The sequence below is a fragment of the Siphateles boraxobius genome, unplaced genomic scaffold (assembly GCF_051911475.1).
Source record: "Siphateles boraxobius isolate OS27281-9 unplaced genomic scaffold, OSU_SipBor_1 16, whole genome shotgun sequence".
In the NCBI taxonomy this organism is placed as follows: Eukaryota; Metazoa; Chordata; class Actinopteri; order Cypriniformes; family Leuciscidae; genus Siphateles; species Siphateles boraxobius.
The window spans coordinates 11,144,726-11,169,111 of NW_027508766.1; the positions used below are offsets into that span (position 1 = coordinate 11,144,726).

The following is a 24,386-nucleotide window of genomic DNA, read 5'->3' on the forward strand; positions in this document are numbered from 1 at the left end:
GTCCGCCATCAGCAGGACCCCCTCGCAGCCAGAGCATATGCCGTGAATGGTCAAGGTGGATCCGTCCTTCATACAATGTCGGTCCTTCAAGTCTACCAGACCAAGCTTCTCTGCATGATGGATGAAACTTGCCCTGACCCGATGGCCTTCAAAGAGCTCCACCGACAAGACAGCCTACCTTGACTACCCCATCTCTCCCTTAGGTCTGTTTGGTTCTGCAGCGGACGGCATCGCTGAACATTTTACAGCAGCACAGAAATAGTCGCAGGTCACAAACAAACACCCTCATAAAAGAACCATTCTTCTTCTTTATCCAGTGAGCTGACATCTGTCACTTTTCTACCCCTCGCTGCACAAAGCCAGCCTTATTAACCCAATTTGATAAACCAAGACGGCACGGATGGAAATTGGGTTTTGGTAATAATCAAGCGCTCGCTCCAGTTCGCAGGCAGGGGGCCTGTAGATGCGCCTTATGCAACAACAGGCCAGCCTTTGGCTTCTGGACGGAGCCGACGACAAACTGGCACATCAATTCCTGGAAATGATGGCCTTCAAGGAGCTCTAATCAGAGCTTAGAGGGTGCCATGTTGTAGCGAGTTAGCTCAAAGGGAAAATATTAATAATAACTCATAACTAGTGATTTATTATGAATATTTGGGTCAGTTAATTGGATTAACTTGATGTAGCTAAATTAATATTACAATCAATTAATCAGTTCGTCCAACAAACTCTTTTGATCATTCATTTATTCTAAGAAAAGGGTATCTTTCATGGCCACAGAAAAATAATTATTTCTGAGCATGTACTGCACTTAGAGCATGTAACCAGATCAAGATCATAACATATTTTTTTTTGCAAGCAGAGAATCAGAACTAAATCCGTATTGTGCACAAGTTTTATTAACTAAATTACAAACATAACTAATCTAACCACACATACATGGGTAGATGATAAATTACAGAATGAAACCGGAAATGGAATGAAGCTACGGAAAAGATTCATTGAACATGAAAAGAACCATCAGCTTATCATTTTCAAAGTTCCTCATTAAATGTATACTTTTTACAGTGGACAATGCCTTTGCAGTGGACACAATTCTTGAAGTTGTTGAAAATTTAAGTTGTTGATGGTTCCGTGAGTGTCAAATGTTGAAGTTGCAATCGTTTTCTTCTCCATTGGATGAAGAAGATATGATTAACTTGCATGGTTAGTTCGACTCTGTTCTCATGGCTGGAGTGCAGATTGTGGCCTGCCGGCCCTAGGCCTGAGAGGACACGCAGAGCAAATGGTGGGAGTTGCGATGGACTTCTTCTGCGTTGAATACAGACATTTTGCCAAACTCCTGAGGTTGTCCTTGATTCTGTTGTGGTTGAGAGAGCTCTCTCACTCCTGAATGAGCACATGGCTGGTTGTGAGTCAAGGCCTGCTGCCCTGGGGCCTGCTGAGTAGAGTTCTCAACGGGCCGGATCGGCCCGACGGGACCCGCGGGTTCAGGCCGGGTTGGGGTCGAAAATATAAGCAAATGACTCAGGTCGGGTCGGACCTCGGGCTTAATCTTTTCCGCTCAGTGAAAAAAAAAAAAAAATCAATCATCGCTGCTGTTCACCGTAAAGAAAGTCTGGCTGCTGCATGCAACGTGCATCGCGGGGGCAGACCTAACGCCGCTGCGTGCACGCCTTTAGCCTGGAGAAGAAGATTGAGTTGGTGAAGAAGATTGAGTTGGTGAAAAGTAAACTTGCCGCAGGTGAATTCACCGTCGCTACTACAGGAGTGGGAAAATCAGAGGTCTGGAAACAGTGTTGCCAAGTCCGCTTATTATAAGCGACTTTGGGCTTGTTTTTCTGTAAAGTCACTTACAAATATTGGTAGTCGCGGGTCGCGTTTTTTTGGGCTTGTTTCTAAAGTGTAGTTGCTTATTTGGGCTTGTTCTCAGCTCGTTGTCAAGCATATATATTATGTTATTTAAACGTAGGAGTTTGTCTTGCCTGTTCCCTCTGTCTCTCTCCTTTCTCTATACACAGAGTTTTTTCCCACCCACATCCTGCTTCTAATTGGCTCTGACCCAGATGGCAATGAGTACTAGCCAATCAGAGGCTGAGCAGGGCAATCTTTTTTTCTGGTCAGGAAAACGTCAGTGAGTGACGTTTAAATGAAAATACCGAGTCGCGACTGATGGTGACTGGACTGTAGGAGAGTTTTTATATATTAATTATATTTTAGATATTCTAGATATAGATATTATAGTTTAATATCTTTTAACCCTTTAACTGTCACTCCCCCTTTCTTCTCATAGACATGAAAATCACTATTCAAACTTAAATGGTTGTAATTCAAGAATGCTTTGGAATATAGACCTATGGTTGGTCTTGTTTTAAAGAAGACATTTGCCAGATTATTGTTGAAGTGAAGTATTATGAAATTATGAAAGTGAAACAGAAAAAAAGTTATACAAGTTTGAGTTTATGAAAATGAAGAATGTAAAAATATAATTATACCTAGGGGTCTCCATAGAAAAAGCTCTTTTACTGTCTATGAGAAAAAGTCGCTTGTTTTGGGCTTGTTTTCACGTGCCTGGTTGCTTATTTGTCTCGCGAGATCTGGCAACACTGTCTGGAAAGTGTTTGGAGTGGTTCTGGATTCTGATGGAAATTCTACAGGTTATGTGCAATGCTCAAAATACAAGGTGCTGATGAAATATGACAGCAAAAAAAAGGGGTTGTCCAGAAGATTTTTATTTGAGGCATATTTAGTAGCCTATATAGCCTATTTATATATTTAAAGTTTGTTTCAGTTGTTTGTATTGTTTGTAGGCTATTGTAAAAAGACGTGAACATTAAAGGTTGATTTGAATTCCCATCTGCTGGTCATGATAATACGTGTAAGAGAAAAAAAGAAGAAAAAAAAAGAAAATCGGCGTCGGGCAGATAATTCATGTTGATGTGTCGGGTTACATCGGTTCCGGGCTTTAAAAGCCACGGGCCGGGTCGGGTTGTAATTTTCAGGCCCGTTGAGAACTCTACTGCTGAGGCCAAGCAGGACAGCACAGCACCCCAAACGTACCAAGAAGGTCAAGAGAAGGAAGGGCTTGTGTTGATGCAATTTAAAGCCTGAGAAAGGTCCCACCTCTCAAGGTTGGCTCGATCAATAAGAAAGGTGGAATTTCCAAGTGGGAGAATTTGATTTATGGATCTTTGTTTCAAGCGTGCTCATTTGCATGTGCAGGTGGATTGGTTGCTGATGAAGAAACTATGAAAGAATACTAATATGTTGCGCAGCTATCAACATATCATATACACGATCATTTCAATCTTCAAAGTACCAGTTTATAAAGACCAAACATGGTATGGGTTAGGTTACGTTGACCGCTGGTTCTATTATAAAATACACAGTATATATAAAGAAAAATAATAGTATAAAAAAAACACTACACAAGACAGTAAATTACCACAATGTCCTGAGATGAATGTTCATTTATGGATCAGTTTGTCTATGATTAATGCAGCAAAGTCTGTTTTAAAGTCTATATCTGTTTTCTTTGTCTTGACCACGTGACCACATTTTTAACAGCAATAAAACCAACTTATCTGATCATAGTCATGGTAACCAAAGACCCTTCTTGCCGTTGTTGGGGTATGGGACCACAGATCCCAGAGTGAGCTTTAAATATTATTTGTTAACTATAACAAATAATTGTGTCTGATTTGTCTCAGTCGTTACAATGTCCTGGTCCGATTGAACAGCAGGACTGTGGTAGTATAAATCACCAAGGGGTCTCAAGTCTCGCCCGCTGAACAAGTTGGCGTGCCGCTTCCTCCTGTGGGTGCAATGGATAGCCAATGTCTTCACTTAGAAGAGCGCTTTTCGTGCCAGGCTCCATGAACACTGAACACAGCATATATGCTGTCCCAGAATGTACCGCCCGCGGGGGAGTAGAGGCTCCACCCCCAGATGGTTTGCATTTTAGGGCAAGCAGAGGTGGACCTCTTTGCTTGGAGAGAAACCTCCCACTGGCCGATTTTCTTCTTGAAGAAAAAAGATACATTGGCCCCGAGATGGCCCTCTCTGTGCCTTTATGCATTTCCTCCAGTAACTTTCCTCCGGGAAGGCATACAGGCTTGAATGGGGCCACTCGTAAGCCAATGCATCCTGTTCCTTGGAGAAGAACATTGGGCAATGGGAGTTCTCTTTCAAGGCAAAGAGGTATATTTCCCCTTGCCCGAAGATACTCCAAATCATCAGCACCGTCTTGGGGTGGAGCCTCCATTCCCCCAGATACAGTCAGTTCCAGGACAGCATGTCCGCACCCTTGTTCAGAGACCCTGGCACATGCACCGCTCTCGCCGAGCGGATGTTGTGCTGAGCCCAAAGGAAGAGACGACTCACCTGAGTCCCCCTTGGAGATTTATGAAGACTACCACTGTCGGGACAGGACGTGGTCCTCCGTCAGCTCTGACTGGAAGGCTTTAAAAGGAGAGTAAGACTGCCATTATTTCTAAGCTATTGATGTGCCTGCTCAGCATCAGGCCCGTCCAGGAGCCAAACACTGGCCTGCCATCGCAAATTCCAAGGAACTGGGGCTCTGACGCAGCCATCGGTCACTCTAAGATTGAGGTGTCCATTTCGCAATGCACGGGAAGGGGCGCAGGTTTTAAGCCAGTATTGGATGGGCCGCATATGAAGCAGACCTAGAGGAACTGCTGTTGAGGCTGCTGCCATGAGGCCCAGCAGTTTCTGGGACGTTTTGAACGCTAATCTCAAGAACAATCTGTGACAATGGTCGCCATGCTGTGGTGGAGAGCTGATGACCGTGATAGTGCAAGAAATAGAAGTGCTCTTTTCGTGAAAGTGTTTTTTATTGAGGAGCTTGGGTTTGCACACTCTGGTTGGGGCAGACTCAGCATTTGCAACAAAAACAGCGTCCCCAATGCCTGGAACTGAATAGGGGGTTGGAAGGTTAACACATAGTCGCTTGGAAGGTGGTCTGGCCTCGGCGGGACCTATCCTTCTCCTCTTCATGCCTGGTATATCAGGACTGCTTTGGCTGCTGCTCAGGGTCCAGACTATCTTAGGATCCCTGGTGCCACGGAAAGGGGTAGCGATTCGTGCTGCCTGATCTCGAATTCTGCTTTGGGGTGGGGCAGATCAGGTGTATACGCTGGCCTGGTGTGTTGCTGAGTCAGCGGCGGATTGGGACTGCCTCTTCGGGAGGAAATGGCGCATGGCTTGCAACGATTTCTGGGCTGCTGTAAAATGCTCAGCAGAACCATCTACCGCAGGACCAAACAGGACCACTGGACAGACGGGAGTCTAGGAGGGCCATCTTGTCGGCATCCTTGATCTCTGTTTAATTTAACCGAAGGTGGCACGCGAAGACTACCAAATTGACCATCGCTCATCCGATCGCATGGGCCATGGACTGTAGACTGTGGGCACTGCGCAGCTCTTTAAAAGCAGCTGGCGGTATCCTCATTCACTGGGGGAAGCTTAACATCTCTTTTGCAGCGGCTGAAGTGACGTTAATCCACTGCTGAGGCTTCTTCTCATGGCGAGCAGGAAGGCTTCTTTTCTCGTCTTCTTCGGGGGATAAGATCTTCACGCATGAAGAAAGATTCTGACAGAATGGCATCCATCGTCGACTTGTATCAGTTGACCTCGCCTAGCCGAAAAGCAATTTGTCTGTGCAGGTCCACTGACGTGATCCAGTCAAGCTTCAGTATTCAGAAAAACGGAGTTACCGAATAGTTTCAGCTAAGAAACTGATGCAGTGGAAGTGAACCGTTTCAAAAGGGAACCATTGGCATTAATTAACTTTGGTTCAAACCAGGGGCGTCACTAGGATTTTCATTTTAGGGGGGCTAAGCCCCCAATGAGGGTATGAATTTTTTTTTTTAATTATAAAAAAAGGTAACACTTTAGCCTAGTTAAGGATCTAATGCTCACCATTAACAAGTTTATAGATATTTTGATTTCTCTGATCTACATATTTTAAGATGTTTTGAAGGCCAAAAAAAAATGGATAACAGCTTTAAAACCGTGTCAATGGGCAGCTGATTATTTTTCTCTCCTCATCAGCATCACACTCTTTTTCTCTTTGTTTTTATCTTGCCCTGTCTCTTCCCCTCCTAAAGCTGAGCTTTGACTGATAGGCTTTTCATTTTTGTCTGTCAGTGATGAAAGGAAACATAGGGTCAACTGATAGGTTGATTTTGCCTATGAATCATTTTCTCAGACGAGTTTATTTACTGAAAGCTACTAAAGCTAGGTAATTAAGTTTATTAAATGCATTCACAATATGTAGGCTACACATTAATTATTGATCTTATGCCTAATACAGGGCCGTAGACAGGGCTTTATAATCAAAGAGGTCCTAAATTTGAGGTTGGTAGGGGGTTCAAATTTTTTATTTCTCTGATATGTGCATTTCAAGACGTTTTTAAGACAAAAAAGGATAAGAAATAGCTTTAAAACCATGTCAGTGGGCAGTAGATTATTTGTCAATACCTGCTCTCTCCTCATCTCCATCACTCTTTCTTTTTTTCTCAGTCTCTTCATCCCTTTCTCTTCCCTTCCTAAACCTGAGCTTTTTTAATTTACTAAAGGCTACAATTTGTATTATATTCTCCATATGTACACGTTCATTATTAATCTTGTGCCTAACATGATGAAATCGGCTTTGTTAATGTTTCTTGTCCCCTAACAATGACAGTAAACTAATTATTACATTACATAAGTCACGTTACATAGGCCTATTTTCAGTTCAAAATGGCGAAATTAGACAATCCTTTATTAATTTGTCTGATTATTTTTTGTCATTCATTTAGCATTTATGACCTAAATGTTAAATATGAAATGTTAAGTTTAGCTACTAACATCTCATCTCAAACTTGACCGTACGCGTCGAGTCACACTGTTAAAATTCGCGCTCAGCAGTGTATGTGAACATAAAGCTCTCCTACTTTGATTTGATTGGTCAACTCAAATATTCTGACATTGACGAGCAGTGACAGACCAATGAGGCTCAGATGAACACGCACACACACACACACACACACACACACACACACACACACACACACACACACACACACACACACACACACACACACACACACACACACAAACAAACACACCCTGTTCTCTGTTTCTGACGTGCTCTCTGCTCGGCGTCGCTGCGGATTGAAGATGAAGAACGCGCTGAATCTGATTATAACAAGACTGAAGCGAATACAAATTTGTGTAGCCTACATTAATCACACATTTTAAGGGGGGCTAGGCAGAAGTTCAATGCTCCTGGTTCAAACCAATCATAATCTACTCCCTTCTTGCAATTATCTTTCATTAAACCCTTCACAGTTGCCTATAATTCTGTAAACTCAGACAGTTTTTGAATGTTTCCAAATGTTTGTACATTTCAAGGGTATCTTTTATATTTTCTAGTAAAATCAGAGTTTCCGCTGTATAAGGAAATTACATTTTAAAAGTTCTTTCATTAGCGACATCTTGTTCAATTTATTCCTTAATTTCGAAATCTCAAATCAATATACCTAAAGATTGAGATTTAGATGTTTAGATATTGAAATGACAATTTCAATTAAGAATATTCAATAAGGATTGACGGAAAAAGGTACTTTTGCTCTGCAGTCATATCACTTTTTCTCCCTGTACTACGAGGCCTTTCCTCAGTCAAGTCTGTTTCATTCATCATTTTGGAAATAATCCATCCATAAATGTATCCACAGTCATTGTCCTAGTCTTAACAGCCTGTGTTTTGTAGAACCCAAAAATGTAGAGCCCAAGTCCAACGAGGTCAACTAATTAATCCATACAAAGTTCCACAATGAAGAGGGTTTCAACCTTTTATAGTGACTATTACACTACTTGACCTTTTCGTGTTTCTCAATTAAGATGTCCTTCAGGGAATTCATTAGTGCTCCATTGAGGTGATACAATGCTTTTTTTTTATTGCACATAACATTGTTCAAGAGACATGCTAAGGGCAGCAATCCAATATTTTAAATCAAAATAAAAAAAGAATAAAATGGGCAACAATTGAAACTTTTTGTCTTTTACATCATTTTATATGCACAATGATTATTGTCCATATGGAGAGCATTGCCCAACCAGCAGATGTCATTGTTCTGACCCTTAAGTAAATTTAATGGCAAATTTAAATTTAAAGTAAATTGTATGGGTCATATAGCACATTTTGAATATAAATATTACTTTTTGACAATGTTATTTTCAAGAATTTTAACCTTTTAATGATACTTTACTTTCTGTTATACAATTACTGTTTACACATGGCATAATTTTCTTATAGGCACTTTCCACCAACCTTCAAAGCTTCAGTTGGAAAAATTGTCTATACTTTGGAAACAAAACTATCCCGATCAATGCGTATTTCTAGCAAAGCCAAAGCAGAGTTTCTCTATTTCCCCAGTCCTGATGTGTCCAATCCTGAACTAATGGTGAGATTATCATTATTGAAAATCCCATGCACTGTCTTTCTAATCTATACCAAACGTTCCTCGTTTTAAGGTTCAGTTTCCTCTCTTTTACTTGTTTTGTCTTGTTTAGGCACCACAGTACAGAACCAAAGATGAACAAATTAATCTCTTCTCCTTTGGGAGTGTCTCCATGAACATAAAGACTGAGAAAATGGGATACTACCTTGGTAAAATTATATATATTATTATAACATCTCAGCATGTTTTTTTTGTTTGTCAATAAACTCAAAGTTGGATCTTGTAGTCAACCATTTTAAGGGGAGTCTTATTCAAACTATTTCTGAATCTTTGTAAGAAACATCTCTGGAGTAGGTGAGAGGTGGATGGACATTTTTCATGAGTTTCAGATCATGTGAATCAGCTATTGTTACAATTGACAAAAAAGTTACACATTTTAGCCATGAAAACAGCCATAAGTCCCTGAACCCACGCACCACTTGTAGAATTATGTTTTTTCTTCTTCAATGTAGCTTAGACTTATTACAGAGCTTGCACATAATGTATACATACAATTATTATGTTATCACTACAGTTCTTTATACATTTGTTTATTGTGTATTTTTTTATATCTCATATGTAACATGATTCTGAATTAAGAGTCCTGTGTTGTCCAAATAGACAGAATCATAGTTTCTAGTGATTAGTTAAATTAAAATTAATTGATGAATTGTCTTATTGTGTCTCACTACAGGAGAGGGCTTGAAAGTTTTGGCTGAAGTTCAGAACAACTCATCCCGTGCAATCAAGCCAAAATACTGCCTGTATGAAAAACACAGTTTTTTTGCAAGAGGAAAGAGAAAACTTCACACACATGACCTTTTTAAAGAGGAAGGGGAACCTATTGAGCCGAACTCAAGAAAAACCGTCACCAAAGTGCTACCCATTCCTCCCAGCCTTACCGTCTCTATCCTAAACTGTAGGATACTCAAGGTTGAGTACAGACTCAGGGTGAGTTTCAGCATCTAAAGCAAAGACAAATAGTAACATTGTAATGAAATGAACAAATACATTAGATTGGCCAGCCAGGTCTCATTGTTAATACATACTGTAGGTATTAAAGGGGTCATATGTTGGTTCTAAAAAGAACATTATTTAGTGTATTTGGTTTAATGTTAGTGTTTACGCGGTTTTAGGTTAAAAAAGTTATTATTTTACACATACTGTACATTATTGTTGCTCCTCTATGCCCCACCTTTCTGAAACGTGTCAAACAAGCGCAGTGTGCTCTGATTCGTCAGCAATCAGTGCATTGTGATTGGCCCGAATACCATACGCGTGTGACTGAAATGTCACGCCCCTTACCAAAGCAATAATGACAGGTGATAATGTCGGTACTACCTTATCAATTTGAGCCAAGGGCGTAATCCATCAGCCGGAAACTGAAGCCTCACGGGAGCCGCCATTGTAGCAGAACTTCACCTGCTGTTAGCATTCCTTTGACTCCCATTCATTTTGGCGTCACTTTGACAGCGAATACTTTACATCTGAGGCGTCCAAAGACTTCATTTGTCCATTATTTATTTCTAAAGAAACACGACAATGTATAAAAGGCTCCATTACTTTGCATCTTACGTTATGGCCATAGACAATAAAAGAAATGGACACAGCGACCCCATTGATTTCAACGGAGAAGACTGAAGCCCGATTATTGCACTTCCTGCCTGATGGCTGAGCGACTGCGCAGGCTCAAACTGAGTTTGACGACAGTCTGACAGTTGTAAATCCTCTAGTAGCTGTGCCAAGACAAATCTGAATCACCTAATTCCTCAAAAACGTTGTTGAAATATTTTGTCCCGTTGCTGTTGTGGACTCTCTATCTATGGGCTTCTCCCTTGACTTTGTGCCTCTATGTCCCCCCGATTGTCTCATAGACAGTAAAAGATTGCCTGCGAGCTTCTCCTCCTGTCTATACTAGGGATGGCGAAAACTAAACATTTTCTTGACCGACCACCGAGCCTCATTAGCCGGTTGAAACCGGTTAACCGATTAGTTTAAAATATGCCAAGCTATTTTAAATAACAGCCATTTCGAGCCGCGCCTGCAATTTCGCAACTCTGTCGCATCTCTCTCTGCCTCCCGCTCACACACACACTGCCCCGGGGCCGCCCTCCCACTCACGGGCCTCTTTTTTTTAAATCCCCTACAGCGCGAAATGCGGAGCCGAGGAGCTTGTATGTAATCGGAGAACAAATGGCTCCTTAGTTTAGAAATGGTTTGGCTACAAGGTGATTGCGTTGAAAATAAAGGCGTCAGTCTAGCGTTAGAAGCTCATTTGAAACATTGCCGCGGCTCATTTAAGAAAATGACAGCTCCGAAGAGACGCCGCTTTAGTTTGAGGTAGTGCTAACAATAATAAAGAAAGATGATGATCATCATCACCTTATCTGTTACCACTGAAATGTAGATGTAATGTATTTCCAAATCTAAGCCCATCTTATGCGGAATGTTGCCTAATAGACTGCAACACGATAAAACCAATGGATAAAGCAGGTACCTTCAGAATGCGTAAAAGACGCACCGGCCAAGGCAGGTCTAACTCACTGTGTGCCTTCTAATAACGGACAGAACAAGTCGCGTTTTCAGGTGATGCATCATAAATGATGTAGGCCTACTGTATTTAAGCACTGTATCACACAAGTTGCAACTTACATCGGTGTCATTCTTTTTGGTGAAATGGTCCCACACACTACTTTTCTTTGCACGCTTCATCCTGTCGTCTGCCCTGGCTCTTACCTCGAGTGTTTAAGCCTGTAGCCTTTACTTTTCGCAAACCTTGTGAGCGCATGAACCCAAATGCTGTGACCTCGCGCCAAATGTTTTTATTGGTTTATTAAGTACAAACATGCGAGTTATGAAAAATGGAATGTGAGGGATTTGTTCACTTCACACAAAAATATCTTGGAATGAGATGGCTAACTGTAGTAGTGTTTAGTCCACTGTCTATAATAGCCTAATTTAGAGATCACTTTTTTTTTTAACCGACTACCGACAACTTTGATCGGTTAACATTGATACGGTCAACCATCGGTCAAACGGTCATCGGTTAGCATCCCTAGTCTATAGGGTAATGTCTCGATTGTGCGACAGAAAGTCGCACTGTTATGACGCAATCGTTAGCCTACTTTTTACAAAAACGGCTTCTACGGGACCATAACGTAAGCTACTAAGTAATGGAGCCTTTTATACATTGTCGTGTTTCTTTAGAAATACATAATGGACAAATGAAGTCTTTGGACGCCTCAGATTAGTAACACCTCAGTAAAGTTATTCGCTGTCAAAGTGACGCCAAAATGAATGGGAGTCAATGGAATGCTAACAGAAGGGGAAGTTCTGCTACAATTGCGGCTCCCGCGAGGCTTCAGTTTCCGGCTGATGGATTACCCCCTTGGTTTAAAGTCAATGGCTGTGCTGATAGCTCATCTTGTACAGACCAACGTTTCTGTTAACCACTCCTAATTGAATCATTTGTTTTTTTTGTGTTGGTTTCTTTAATGTATATTTTGTGCCTAGGTCTGCCTGGATGTGCCATTTGCTTCGGAGATCAAATTCCCAATAGTGATTCTTCCTCTTCAGTCTTTATCAGGTGCAAGTAGTGCTACAAACAGTGACTGTGGAATCTGGAATCAACCACCAGGTGGCAATGCATACCCCAACCCACCTCCTATGCCTCCATCTGCCCCATCATTTAATATGGTTGAACCACCTGGTCAGTGTGGTGCTCTGGGTTACCCTGGACCTCCTCTGAGTCAATATCCTGCTCCTGGTTACCCGGGACCTCCTCTCAGTCAGTTTCCTGGTTACCCTGGACCTCCGGGACAATTTGCTCCCCCTAGTTATGCTGGACTTCCTGGTCAATTTGGTCCTTCAGTTTCACATCAGTCTGACTCATCAGCTCCACCTCCATATCAGGAATGTCATTTGTATCCACAGTTGCCAGACCACCCTGAAATATCTTGACAAAATTGACAATTTTAGAAACACCTTGTAGGTTTGTTTTCTGATTTATTTATTTTTTTAACCTGGATTGCTAAAAAGATTCATATTATTTTGTGCCTATTTTAGTAAGTGATTTTTCCTATTTTTCGACTGTAATTAAAAGGGTACTTTTATGCCCTTTTACCAAGTCTTGAAAACAAACGTGATTTTGTTTTTGGGGTGTACTACAATGTTTTCATGCTTGATTGTTAAAAAAAGTTTTCCCATATTTTTAGTGTATGACAGCTCCTCTCTCCCCAGTCTGGCTTAAACGTACCATTTAGTTCTTGTTTCGATGAGGCCCCTCCTTCCAAAATATGGAATGTTGTGTGATTGTTTTCTTGGCCCAGTGTGTTGTGATTGGCACTGCTTAGCAGAGAATCGCATGTTTGGGAAATTTCATGCCCTTCCATAACTGCGAGTTCTTCACTAATGTAAATAATTAAGGATGGCATCAATTTTAAACAAATTCAAGCCCGCTTCAGACTGCGACAATGTTAACGAACAAGAGGATCGCGCAGAACGGATTTAAAGCACAGACTTTGCGAGCACATATTTTACAGGATGTTTCAGAGTGCTATGTTTTTTGTAATTTTTTTTATAGATTATAGATATTATGTTATCCACCATTTAATCATATTTGTCGAATACTATGGTAATACAAACAGTAATTGATCACAAAACCATGGATAATTTTCCTAAGGAGCGGTGAACAGCCTTACAAAAGTAAGAGCTTACAAAAGCTACAGTAAACAATACATCAATACTGTAATGTTATTTAGCAGGCAAGCGGAGGCAAAGCTTTGCCTTTGTTTACACCATAGCAACTACATAAAACTTATACTGTTAATAGAAAACACAACTACAAATAATGTTAATAGAAAACACAACTACAAATTATAAGACCTACATACTAGTTGTGATCCATAATTAACAAATTGTACAGATTATAAAAGAACCGGAAAAAACTTGTTGTAGTTCTTGAAAAGAGGATTCTGTTAAAATATCTCCCTTTGGAGTGGATTCTGAGCTTTGTAACCGTGCAGATCTTTTTAAAGCTCAGGCAGCAACATTACACACTAAAAGTGAAAAAGCATAATAGGACCTCTTAAAGGAACACTGTAATATTTTTGTATTAAAAACCACTAGAACAATGCTATATATTTTGTTGAATAGTGTACTTGCATTGTTGCAAAGAATGTTTAAATCCAGAGAAATAAGCAATGCATTGCCTATCAATGACATCATACCTGCGTTACCCTGGATTTCCGGATTTATTCTGTAGAAACCATGGAAACACCAAAGACGCTTTCAAATATTATGTGTTTTATTAGACAGGTGAACAACTGTGTACATTCATTGACAGAAAAATAATCATTCTTATATAGCTCAACACAGTTAGTCTTAGTTTAAATATTGTTTCCTTGATTTACCGCGTGTACCATGTTTTACCATACCTAATATCGATCTAGCTTACTGCAGAGTGTAACAAGTGTCTCATAGTAGCCGCATAGAAGCGAATGCACAGAGTAGCATTATAACATAACTTTCAACACACTCAAATGTATCTAAACTGTTACCCCACATATATGACCGGAAGAGGTTATCTGCGGCATAGTAAAAGCTTCACTTCTCTTGAGCCAAAAATCACGTTCATCATCAAGCTATGCATTTGTTTTGAAAAAGCGACTTCTAGCAGTGAAAAATTACATGGTGTTCCTTTAAAGTTAAAAATAAATCCTATACTGTTTTTTTTGTTTTATTTCTAAACCTTTGGTATAGTGTACATTTCTCTTGAAAAAGATTAATCCTTCTTTATTATTATGAAGTATATACTATTCGCCAGAAATGTTCTATGCCTTATAAAGTTGAAGGAAAAAGTATGTGAACCCTTGGATTTTTTCTGCATACATTGTTACAAAATAATCAGATTTTCAACTGTCACAACAGTTACTTATCACGACTATACATTTTCATGTTTTACTGAACACAGACTATACTACAGTTAGATTTGAATAAGTATTGTATACATTTTCATTTATGAATGAATATAAAGCATCAAACTTAAATTACAGATATTATCATTGATAATCATCTGTGCAAAATATATGCTCTGCCTGCATGTCTCAAGTTAAGCTCTGGGGTGATAGAGAGAGGATCACCCACAGGAAGTGCATCTATGTAGTAGTTTAGGCGATTAACTTCTGATTCAAGATAAGAACATATTTCAAGGTATGACAAAACTTAGCCAATAAGTATTCTCTAATCTAATCCAAAAAGAGAGATTATTTTATCAGCCCTAACGAGCCAGACGTTTTCATAAAGATAGTAAGGTGAAGACGATTGCAGTGACATGCAGGAGTCTTACATTAGGAGCATGCAAGTCTGTTATTATTAACAATGAGCAAACTATGTAAAGTCAAGGTGGCTGGTATAGTGTTCTTTTGGCATCTCCATGTGGTGCTGTTTGGTATCCAGCTTGACTTGTATTTATTTAAATAAAAGAAAGCTTTTTAAAAACAAATGCAACATAGAATTTATCTATTTTACTTATATTTATTCTTCAGTTTTCGCTGTTGCACTGTTGGCTATACATACATTGTTTGTGAATGATAAAAAAAAAATTCTTACAAAAATACAATTATGTTCTGGAATGTTTTCATATGCACTTTGTTGTGCTCAATATACTTCTGAAGCATGGACTCATTTGGTTACTGTTTATTATTTTGGATATTTCCTTCTGTTAACCCCTTTTCTTTAAAAAGAAAACTTTACTATTTTACATTTAATCATTTTAGAATATTCTGGCATGGAAGTCACCACTGCATATTATAGAAACAATCTTGTAAATGGATGGAAAAACAGTAGTGTGAGTAGTTATTATTAGATAAATATTGCAGTTTGCAGTAAAATATTAGCCTTTTTAATAGGCTACTCTTAAAAATTCAGGATTAAACAGAAGTAGCGATAGTCTTTCATTCCTTCTGTTTGTGGCATATGACTGAGTGAAACGGCTTCCCGAAACAGAAAAAATGTTGGACGGGACTTGATTAGATCGTTGTCAGGGTTCTGTCACTTCTGTCTAGTTTATATTTTGGTTTGGTGACAGAGCTCTAACACTCTAGTGGTCCGTTCTTCGTACGTCGCTAACTCAGTTAGCTGGATTTGATTGTCGGCGATTTGGCATGATCTTGGATTGTTCGGTTCTTCGACGCTCATCCCGGACTTGCTGTCATAGCATCAAGTGCGTAAGATTAAACCTGCTCGCGAGCAGGCTTATTTTATGTAAACAGGATTAGATTGCGGCTTCATAAACAGAGCTGATACGGGAAGTCCTTTAGCGCAGCGCGGTTGTGTCATTTGCAAGCCACTTAAGACCCAAGATTTTAAAGCAGGTTTTTTTTTTTTTTTTTTGCCAACGCAGGTAGGCTATTATCATTTTTAATGAAGTTAATGACCATGCCGATTATGACTTACAGTATGTGTCCCTCAGGCCTAACTTACGTGATTGGTTCTATAGACTGCACACACACGTTCCCATCAAGGCCTCAATGAAGGGGATTTCGTGAACAGGGGTTCACAATGTAAATGGACTGGAAGATGCTGGCTGATATTGATCAACGGATTATTTTTCCACCTGAGATTGCCACCACTAACCTACGACCAGATATTGTTTTGTGGTCTGGATCAGCACGGATTGTTCAACTGATAGAGTTAACAGTGACATGGGAGGATGCGGTAGATGAGACATATGAGAGGAAGAAACTGCAGTATGCTCATCTGGCCACTGAAGCAGAACAGCGATGATGGAGAGTCCAGGTTTATCCAGTGGAAGTGGGTTGTCGAGGTTTTGTGGCACACTCTACAACCCGGCTCCTCAGAGACGTCGGATTCAGTGGCCAAGAGTTGCGTCGCACAGTAAATAACTTATCTGAAGCAGCAGAAAGGAGCAGCAACTGGCTGTGGTTGAGACGGAAAGATTCTAGCTGGCTGTGTGCAGGCCGCCATGCTACGGTTTCGTAGAATTCTTGAAAACTTGAAGAGTCTGTTGCTTTATTTTTATAGGTTGTATAGTATTTACAGTCATTACGTTCCTGTGTACATCGCGTGAATGACGGGTGGTTGGGCAGATATTGTGTTTTGCGGTAGGTGGTATGCCATACGGAACCGTTGCCACTGAAAATGCATATTAACATACCAGTGGGGCTCGACAGCCTTAGTCAAACGGGTTGGCGCGTATGGTTGGGTTGCGGAGAGATTGTGAGATTGTGGTTAGGTCTCAGCAGCAGGAGGGATGTAGAGGTCAGTAAGCTGGGCTGAGTTGAGTGGGGGACGGAGGGGGGTGACTCTAGGACGCCAGAGTCACTGTCGAGCCCTCTTGAGGTGTCGTGGGCTAGTCGACGAAACACTGAGGACGGAAGGTGCCCACTTGAAGACCCTAGAGATGTCCCCTACTCAGCTCAATCCAGACGGTTGTCATGGGGGGACCGCACTGTGGTTGCAGTCGTTGTGTGTGCTGACGCGTGTTAACACTAGACAGAAGGAGATTTACATCACCATATGGAAAGAAGCGTAAATGGATGAAGCATAGGTTACTGTAAAGCTATGTCTTAGTTGGTGCTTATCTTGGCGAAATCCGTGTGTGACTATGTTCCATAACACAAATGTGAAAGCAAAATGGCCAGGATCTGTGCATGACAAAATAATTTTCAGAGATTCACATTTATGGACATTATTTGAATGTGGTAAGAAAAATTATAAATATCAAGCTCACTGTAATACATACACTCATGCTGATCCTAACAGAACTTTTTCCATTATACAGGTGATTACAACAGGATCCTACTTGGAGACAGGTGTTTTATGACCCCATTCCCTGACCCAAACCCCAGACCATGCAGTTACAATGCAGCTCTAGCCAGGACAAGGGCATGCATTGAAATGACCTTTTAGAAACTAAAGAGAAAATTTCAGTGTCTGAAAAGTCTGAGGGTTGCTCCTGACAGGGCCTGTGACATTATTGTTGCATTTTCCATATGCCACAACATTGTCACCATCAGAAAGGAGAGGCCCCTGTGGTGGAGGTGCAGCCTGATGATGACCTCCAGCCAGTGCACTTGGACCAACCTAGTGGCTGAGCTGCACGGGACAGAATTGTGGAACACCATTTTTTATTTTTTTTTACAAAAAACAAAACAAAAAATAAAAAAGTTAATATGCTTAGTTTCTTGAGTTTTATTTAAATTATTATTTGTCAAGAAAAGCCAGTGATTGTAATCTTTTACCTGCAATAAGAGATATTGTTATGCAAGGTCAGCAATAGTACTCTGCTAATATACCATTTCACACACTTACTCTGAAGTTCCTTTTGAAGCAACTCAATCTCTTGTGCCAGTTTTTTCTTTAAAGTGTCAAGTTGTATTTCTCCCCTTATTTTTTTGCAGGTCAAAATACTAAATTTTCTGTTGTAGACTACGTTTATAGGGTACGGATATCACAGATTAATGTTAGCGCACATATCTGTAGGATAACGGCACTCATGGAAGACTGGTGTCTTTCCCTTATATAGAAAATGTTCAAAGTAGTTTAGTTAATATTACCCTGCTGAACAGATGGAACAAGGCATCCATTATCTGAGGAGGCATCAACAAAAGAACAAAGAGAGAAAAGTAGTGTTTTTGAGGAGGAATGTGAAATGTGAAAAAAAGGAAGAACACAGAAAACTTCTGGATGCCTTAAATTTGTATTTCTAACAATTGTATCCAAAGTAACTTGCATGCATTTAAGGGATAGTTCTGGGATAGTTCAGTGGAAACCATACAGGTTTGGAACAACTTTAAAAAAAAATCATTTGTGGGTGAACTAGAGCAGCACGAATTTGGTAAAAGCTTAGAATCTCGATATGAACCTATTGAGTAGAACTCCCCTGAGAGCAGCATATAATATTATTATACGTATAATATTATACACTAAAAATGACACAGTGATATGAACCTATTGAGTAATCCTGCCCTGAGAGTAGTGCATTATACACTAAAAATAACACACAGCGATGTGAAACCTATTGAGTACTCCTGCCCTGAGAGAAGTGCATTATACACTAAAAATAACACAGCTATATGAACCTTTTGAGTACTCCTGCCCTGAGAGCAGTGCATTATACACTAAAAATAACACAGCGCTATGAACTTATTAAGAGCAGTGCAAAAATAGCACCGGGATATGAACCTATTGAGTACTCCTGCCCTGAGAGCAGCGCATTACACACTAAAAATAACAGCGATTTGAACCTATTGAGTACTCCTGCCCTGAGAGCAGCGCATTACACACTAAAAATAACAGCGATTTGAACCTATTGAGTACTCCTGCCCTGAGAGCAGCGCATTACACACTAAAAATAACAGCAATTTGAACCTATTGAGTACTCCTGCCCTGAGAGCAGCACATTACACACTAACACAGCGGTATGGACCATATTTGAGTACTCCTGCCCTGAGAGCAGTGCATTATACACTAAAAATAACACAGCGATTTTAACCTAGATTAGGCTACTCCTGCCCTGAGTAGGGTTGGGTACCGAGTTCGATACTTTTTAGGTACCGACCGAATTGCCTCGATACTATCGAGTATCGAAAAATGACATGTTCGGTTCCAGATTTCGATACCTAAGGAGTTAACTCGTCAACGTCAGTGCTGAAACAAATACATATGAAATGCACATACATGCAAACTGTACACACACAAGACGCGCGGAACTCTGCACACATACGGTGCTGATCCACTTGTCCGACACGACTCGCGTGGTGTCGCTACGCCTCCCCAGTTCATTTGTACGTTGATGGGCGTTCATCTGTTTGCCACTATGGGCGTGGTTTTGACCGAGCGGGAAATGTTTGCGTATCAGAACAGAGGACCTGCGAGAGACATCCCTCCGTCTCCATATGCTCTACTTCTATTGGATAGACGCCTCGCGTTCAACGGACTTCATTTGCATAAAGATGGGCATCGGCCAGCTTCTTGACGCGTGACAATTTTCAAATTGAAGCGCCGCCTTCCCGGAATGCTTTGCGGCCGCGACAAAGTCGCGTGACGTCACCCATAGGAATAACGGTGCTGATCCACTTGTCAGACACGACTGTCGCATGGTGTCGCGACGCCTCCCCACATTTGTACGTTGATGGGCGTTCCTATGTTTGCCGCTATGGGTGTGGTTTTGACTGAGCGGGAAATGTTTGCGTAGCAGAACAGAGGACCTGCGAGAAACATCACTCCGTCTCCATATGCTCTACTTCTATTGGATAGACGCCTCGCGTTCAACGGACGTCATTTGCATAAAGATGGGCATCGGCCAGCTTCTTGATGCGCGACAATTTTCAAAATTAGGCGCCACCTTCCCGGAATGATTTGTGGGCGCGACAAAGTCGCGTGACGTCACCCATAGGATTAAAGCGGAGCGCGGCGCGACAGAAGTGTCGCACGGACAAGTGGATCAGCACACACACACACACACACACACACACACACACACACACACACACACACACACACACACACACACACACACGACTTGTTTAAATACATTTATGTTGTTAACAATAAATTGTTGTTGTACCAGCAATATCTCCAAGTTTTGTTTTTCACAGTAGAAATCTCAAATAATAATAATAAATAATAATAATACATTTTATTTAGAAAAGCGCCTTTCAAGGACACTGTACAAATTGGTATAGTAAAGAACATACAAAAGTACACAGCACATAAACAGTAAGCCTACACTGTGAAGTACACAGTACTTAAAATGCCAAGATGCAGAGAAAATATAAACACCCTCAAATGGTATAGGCCTACATGAGTGCATTGAACAAGAGCTGAAAACACTGCAAACAAAATCAGCGGGCTGACAAGTAAGCTAAACTAAAACAGGTGTCAAATGTCATGATTTGACACCTCCATCGTTCAATGAACCCGTTCAGGCACAACACTGGGCCCCACCCACAGCTGGAAGTCCACATACTTTACTGATTGTTTCCTGCAGCAATCGCCTGCCAGTCCATACTATGAAACGATTCCATTGAGTTCAGACGTCAGAGGCGGATACTGCACTGGAGACACGATGTCCCTCACCGTGAAAAACATTTCTGTCATTTACAATCCTGTCAACCAGAACATACCTTCACCAGCGGGAATTTTATATCAGGACAAGTCATTCTAGATGTAGCGAAGGACACCCAAATGCAGTCGCTGAGTGTGAAAATTAAAGGGAAAGCAGAGGTTTGCTGGACTGAACGACACGGTAAAAACACTGTTGTTTACTCGGATAAGGAGAAGTATTATTCCGTGAAGAAGTTTTTCGTTCGGGAGGAAAAAACGCATGGTAAAAGGAATCTGTAGTTGTTGTGGTAGCTACAATTATTGGAAATCAGTTCGATTTAAAAAGCTTTATTTTATTCTGTAACTTGATCTTGTAGGTAATGACCACGAGACGTTGAAAGATCCAGCAGGACAGCAGTGTAAGTCTGGTCGCGGATGAATATTGCAAAAAGAGCTATGAGAATTAAACTTAAAAGCATGCTATTTGCTTTAAAATAATATATATATATATATATATATATATATATATATATATATATATATATATATATATATATATATAATATAAATTTTTTTTTTTTTTTTTTAGATTCTTCGGTTGTGGCACCAGGCCGTCATGTTTATCCATTCACCTTTCAGTTGCCTCTAGAGTAAGTTACGGGTTCGTTGCATCTAGTAAAAGGCTAATTGACTGTAAAATGTGTATGTGGGTCTATAACAACAAGGATGCCCGAGATAATAGGCTAAAGAAAAGTATTTGAAGGGCAAAGGTGTATATGTTTTTAGTAATTTTTGTATTAATCTTATTTTCATATATATTTTTAAACCTTTTATATTAAGACAAACATAAATAAATGTAATTTAGTGTACCATCAAGTAAAAAAAAAAAAAAAAACTAACACTTTCTTTGCACTGAGTATGCAGATTAACACAACTGTTATTAAAAATGTTTAATATCCAAACATTTTGGTTATGCCTCTCTAATGATTTGGCGGACACGTTTTTCAGATATTAATTATCTTAAAACAAAATGGCTTGACTGCACAATTTAATATAAATATTACTAAAATATTAAAATAGAACTTTTAATTTAGCTTATATTTATTTTTTCAAGAATTTCAACCTTTTAATGATACTTTAGTTTCTGCTGTACAATTATTGTACATTATTTTCTAATAGGCACTTCCCACCAACCTTCAAAGGTTCAGTTGGAAAAGTCATCTACACTTTGGAGACAAAACTATCCCGATCAATGCGTATTTCTAGCAAAGCCAAAGCAGAGTTTCACTATGTCCCCAGTCCTGTTGTGTCCAATCCTGAACTGATGGTGAGATTTAGACTATATCCCATGCACTGTCTTTCTAATGTATATCATACGTTCCTCTTCTATGTTTTGAGGTTCAGTCACCTTTCTTTTATATGTTTTGTCTTGTTTAGGCGCCTCAGTATGGAACCAAAGATAAACAAATGAAACTCTTCACCTCTGGGAGTGTCTCCATGAACATAAACACTGAGAAAATGGGATATTACCTCGGTAAAATTATAGCTCTTATTATAACACCTCAGCAGTGTTCATGTTTTTATTTCTCAAACTCAAAGTTTGATTACTATAGACAACCATTTCTGAATCTTTGTAAGAAGGTGAAATGTATATAAAATTGCAAAATCCAAACATCTCTGGAGTAGGTGAGAGGTGGATGGATATTTTCCATGAGTTTCTTGTTTATTCTCTGTAAACACTGTTGTGTAAGCAAGTAGATTAAGATGATGAATGTGGTCATTTCAGATCTTGTGATTCAGCTATTGTAATAATAATTACAATAGCTAAACAAAGAAGTTACACATTTCGTGCTGGAAATCAACCAAAAGTCCATCTGAACTCACTCACCACTTGTAGAACTGGTTCTACCTTTTTTTTCTCCCTCCATTTGCTGTGGAAAAGCATCATTTATAATGTAAAAAGTACTGTTTTCTTTTTATGTGTTTATTTATCTCTCATATGTAACATTATACTGAATAAAGATGCCTATTTTGTCAGAATTGACAGAGTCATAGTTCCTTGGGATAATTCATCAAGTAATTTGAATTGACATAATCGCGTCTTATTGTGTCTCACTACAGGAGAGGGCTTGAAAGTTTTGGCAGAAGTTCAGAACAACTCATCCCGTGCAATCAAGCCAAAATACTGCCTGTATGAAAAACACAGTTTTTTCGCAAGAGGAAAGAGAAAACTTCACACACATGACCTTTTTAAAGAGGAAGGGGAACCTATTGAGCCGAGCTCGAGAAAAACCGTCACCAAAGTGCTGCCAATTCCTCCCAGCCTTACCGTCTCTATCCTAAACTGTAGGATACTCAAGGTTGAGTACAGACTCAGGGTGAGTTTCAGCATCTAAAGCAAAAACAAACAAGTCAACAATGAAGTGAACAAATACATATTTCAAAATCCAGCTATGAAATATTTTTAATTCAAAACTGGATTTTGACATGACAACCATCTTTTAAAATCAAGAGCTGTGCTGATTGCTCATCTCGTACAGAGACACATTTCTGTTGCCATTACCCACTCCTAATTTTTTCTTAGGTCTACCTGGATGTGCCGTATACCTCAGACCCGGAGATCAAATTCCCAATAGTGATTCTTCCTCTTCAGTCTTTATCAGCTGCAAGTAGTGCTACAAACAGTGACTTTCAAATCTGGAATCAACCAGCAGGAGGATACCCCAACCCACCTCAATCTGCCCCACAACTTAATGTTGTTGGACAACCTGGTCAGTTTGCTGCCCCTGGCCACTACAGACCTCCTCTCAGTCAGTTTCCTGCTCCTGGTTACCCTGGACCTCCTCTCAGTCAGTTTCCTGCTCCTGGTTACCCTGGACCTCCTCTCAGTCAGTTTCCTGCTCCTGGTTACCCTGGACCTCCGGGTCAGTTTGCCCCCTCTAGTTACGCTGGTCGATTTGGTCCTTCAGTTTCACATCAGTCTGACTCATCAGCTCCACCTCCATATCTGGAATATCAACTATATCCACAGTTGCCAGACCACCCTGAAAAATCTTAGAATCCCCTTCTAGGTTTCTTTTATTATTATTGTTTTATCTAAATTGCTAGAATGATTCAAATTAATAAAGGCTGTCAAAATTAACGTGTTCATTTTTGCAGTGTAATGCTTTAAAACAGATGTAGCGTTAATTGTGTTAAATATTTTTCCCGTCATCCTTTGCCTAGCGTTACATTAAACGCTCTTATTCATGCAAATGCTTTTAAAACCATTCATGCACGGTAAGACACAAAAGAGAGTTCTCCTGTCTGTAAAGCAGCTTCAGACAGCAATTGAACGGACAAAAACACACAATTATGCCAATAAAATCCTGTTTTGTCGAGTATCCTCGCAAGCACAGTCCTTTATGAGTTAAATGAAGTTTGAAATGAACATAAAGAGTTATTAGAAAATGCGTGTCAGATGCGTCAGGTCTTAAAGTGACAGAAACCTAATAAACCTGCTCCTGTCTGTCATTAAGGATAATCAAAGAACAAAAGAAAAAGAGAAAATCCTTCACTGCTCCTGACTTCATAACTTTTGTGGCTTTAATAAGGATTAATCTATATTTAATTTATATTTTTTTTGCAGTGAAGACTGTGAAGTGTTTAACTTTATTAAATTTCTGTATAAATCATACTTGTTAGACCTACCTAAAAATCTTAAAGCACCCTTTACAAGGTTACATGTGTCAAAAACAATAAAATCAGCAACTTTTTGTGCATTTTAATAGGGCAAGTAAAAATATAAACCTGTCTGACTGGGCCAATTGGAAA

The 24,386-nt window shown here is 40.0% G+C and overlaps 1 protein-coding gene and 1 pseudogene across 3 annotated transcripts in view; both read left to right on the top strand.

The window, feature by feature from the left end:
• LOC143739254 (arrestin domain-containing protein 3-like) overlaps positions 1-15,006 on the top strand; it is a 29,556-nt gene extending 14,550 nt beyond the window's left edge. Inside the window, exons 4-7 of one of the 2 annotated variants that reach the window (XM_077231592.1) lie at positions 8,321-8,468; positions 8,578-8,674; positions 9,199-9,455; positions 12,018-15,006. In XM_077231592.1, coding sequence (XP_077087707.1) covers positions 8,321-8,468; positions 8,578-8,674; positions 9,199-9,455; positions 12,018-12,464 — 949 coding nt within the window. In that variant the 3' untranslated portion in view covers positions 12,465-15,006. The remainder of the gene's footprint in view (positions 1-8,320; positions 8,469-8,577; positions 8,675-9,198; positions 9,456-12,017) is intronic. The other variant, XM_077231593.1, reaches the window with a different exon arrangement.
• A 5,510-nt stretch (positions 15,007-20,516) lies between these two features.
• Positions 20,517-23,715, top strand: LOC143739253 (arrestin domain-containing protein 3-like; annotated as a pseudogene). The gene is made up of 7 exons (XR_013204156.1): positions 20,517-20,856; positions 20,951-20,992; positions 21,163-21,223; positions 21,753-21,900; positions 22,011-22,107; positions 22,695-22,951; positions 23,158-23,715. The product of XR_013204156.1 is annotated as an arrestin domain-containing protein 3-like (transcript).
• The last annotated feature ends 671 nt before the right edge of the window (positions 23,716-24,386 follow it).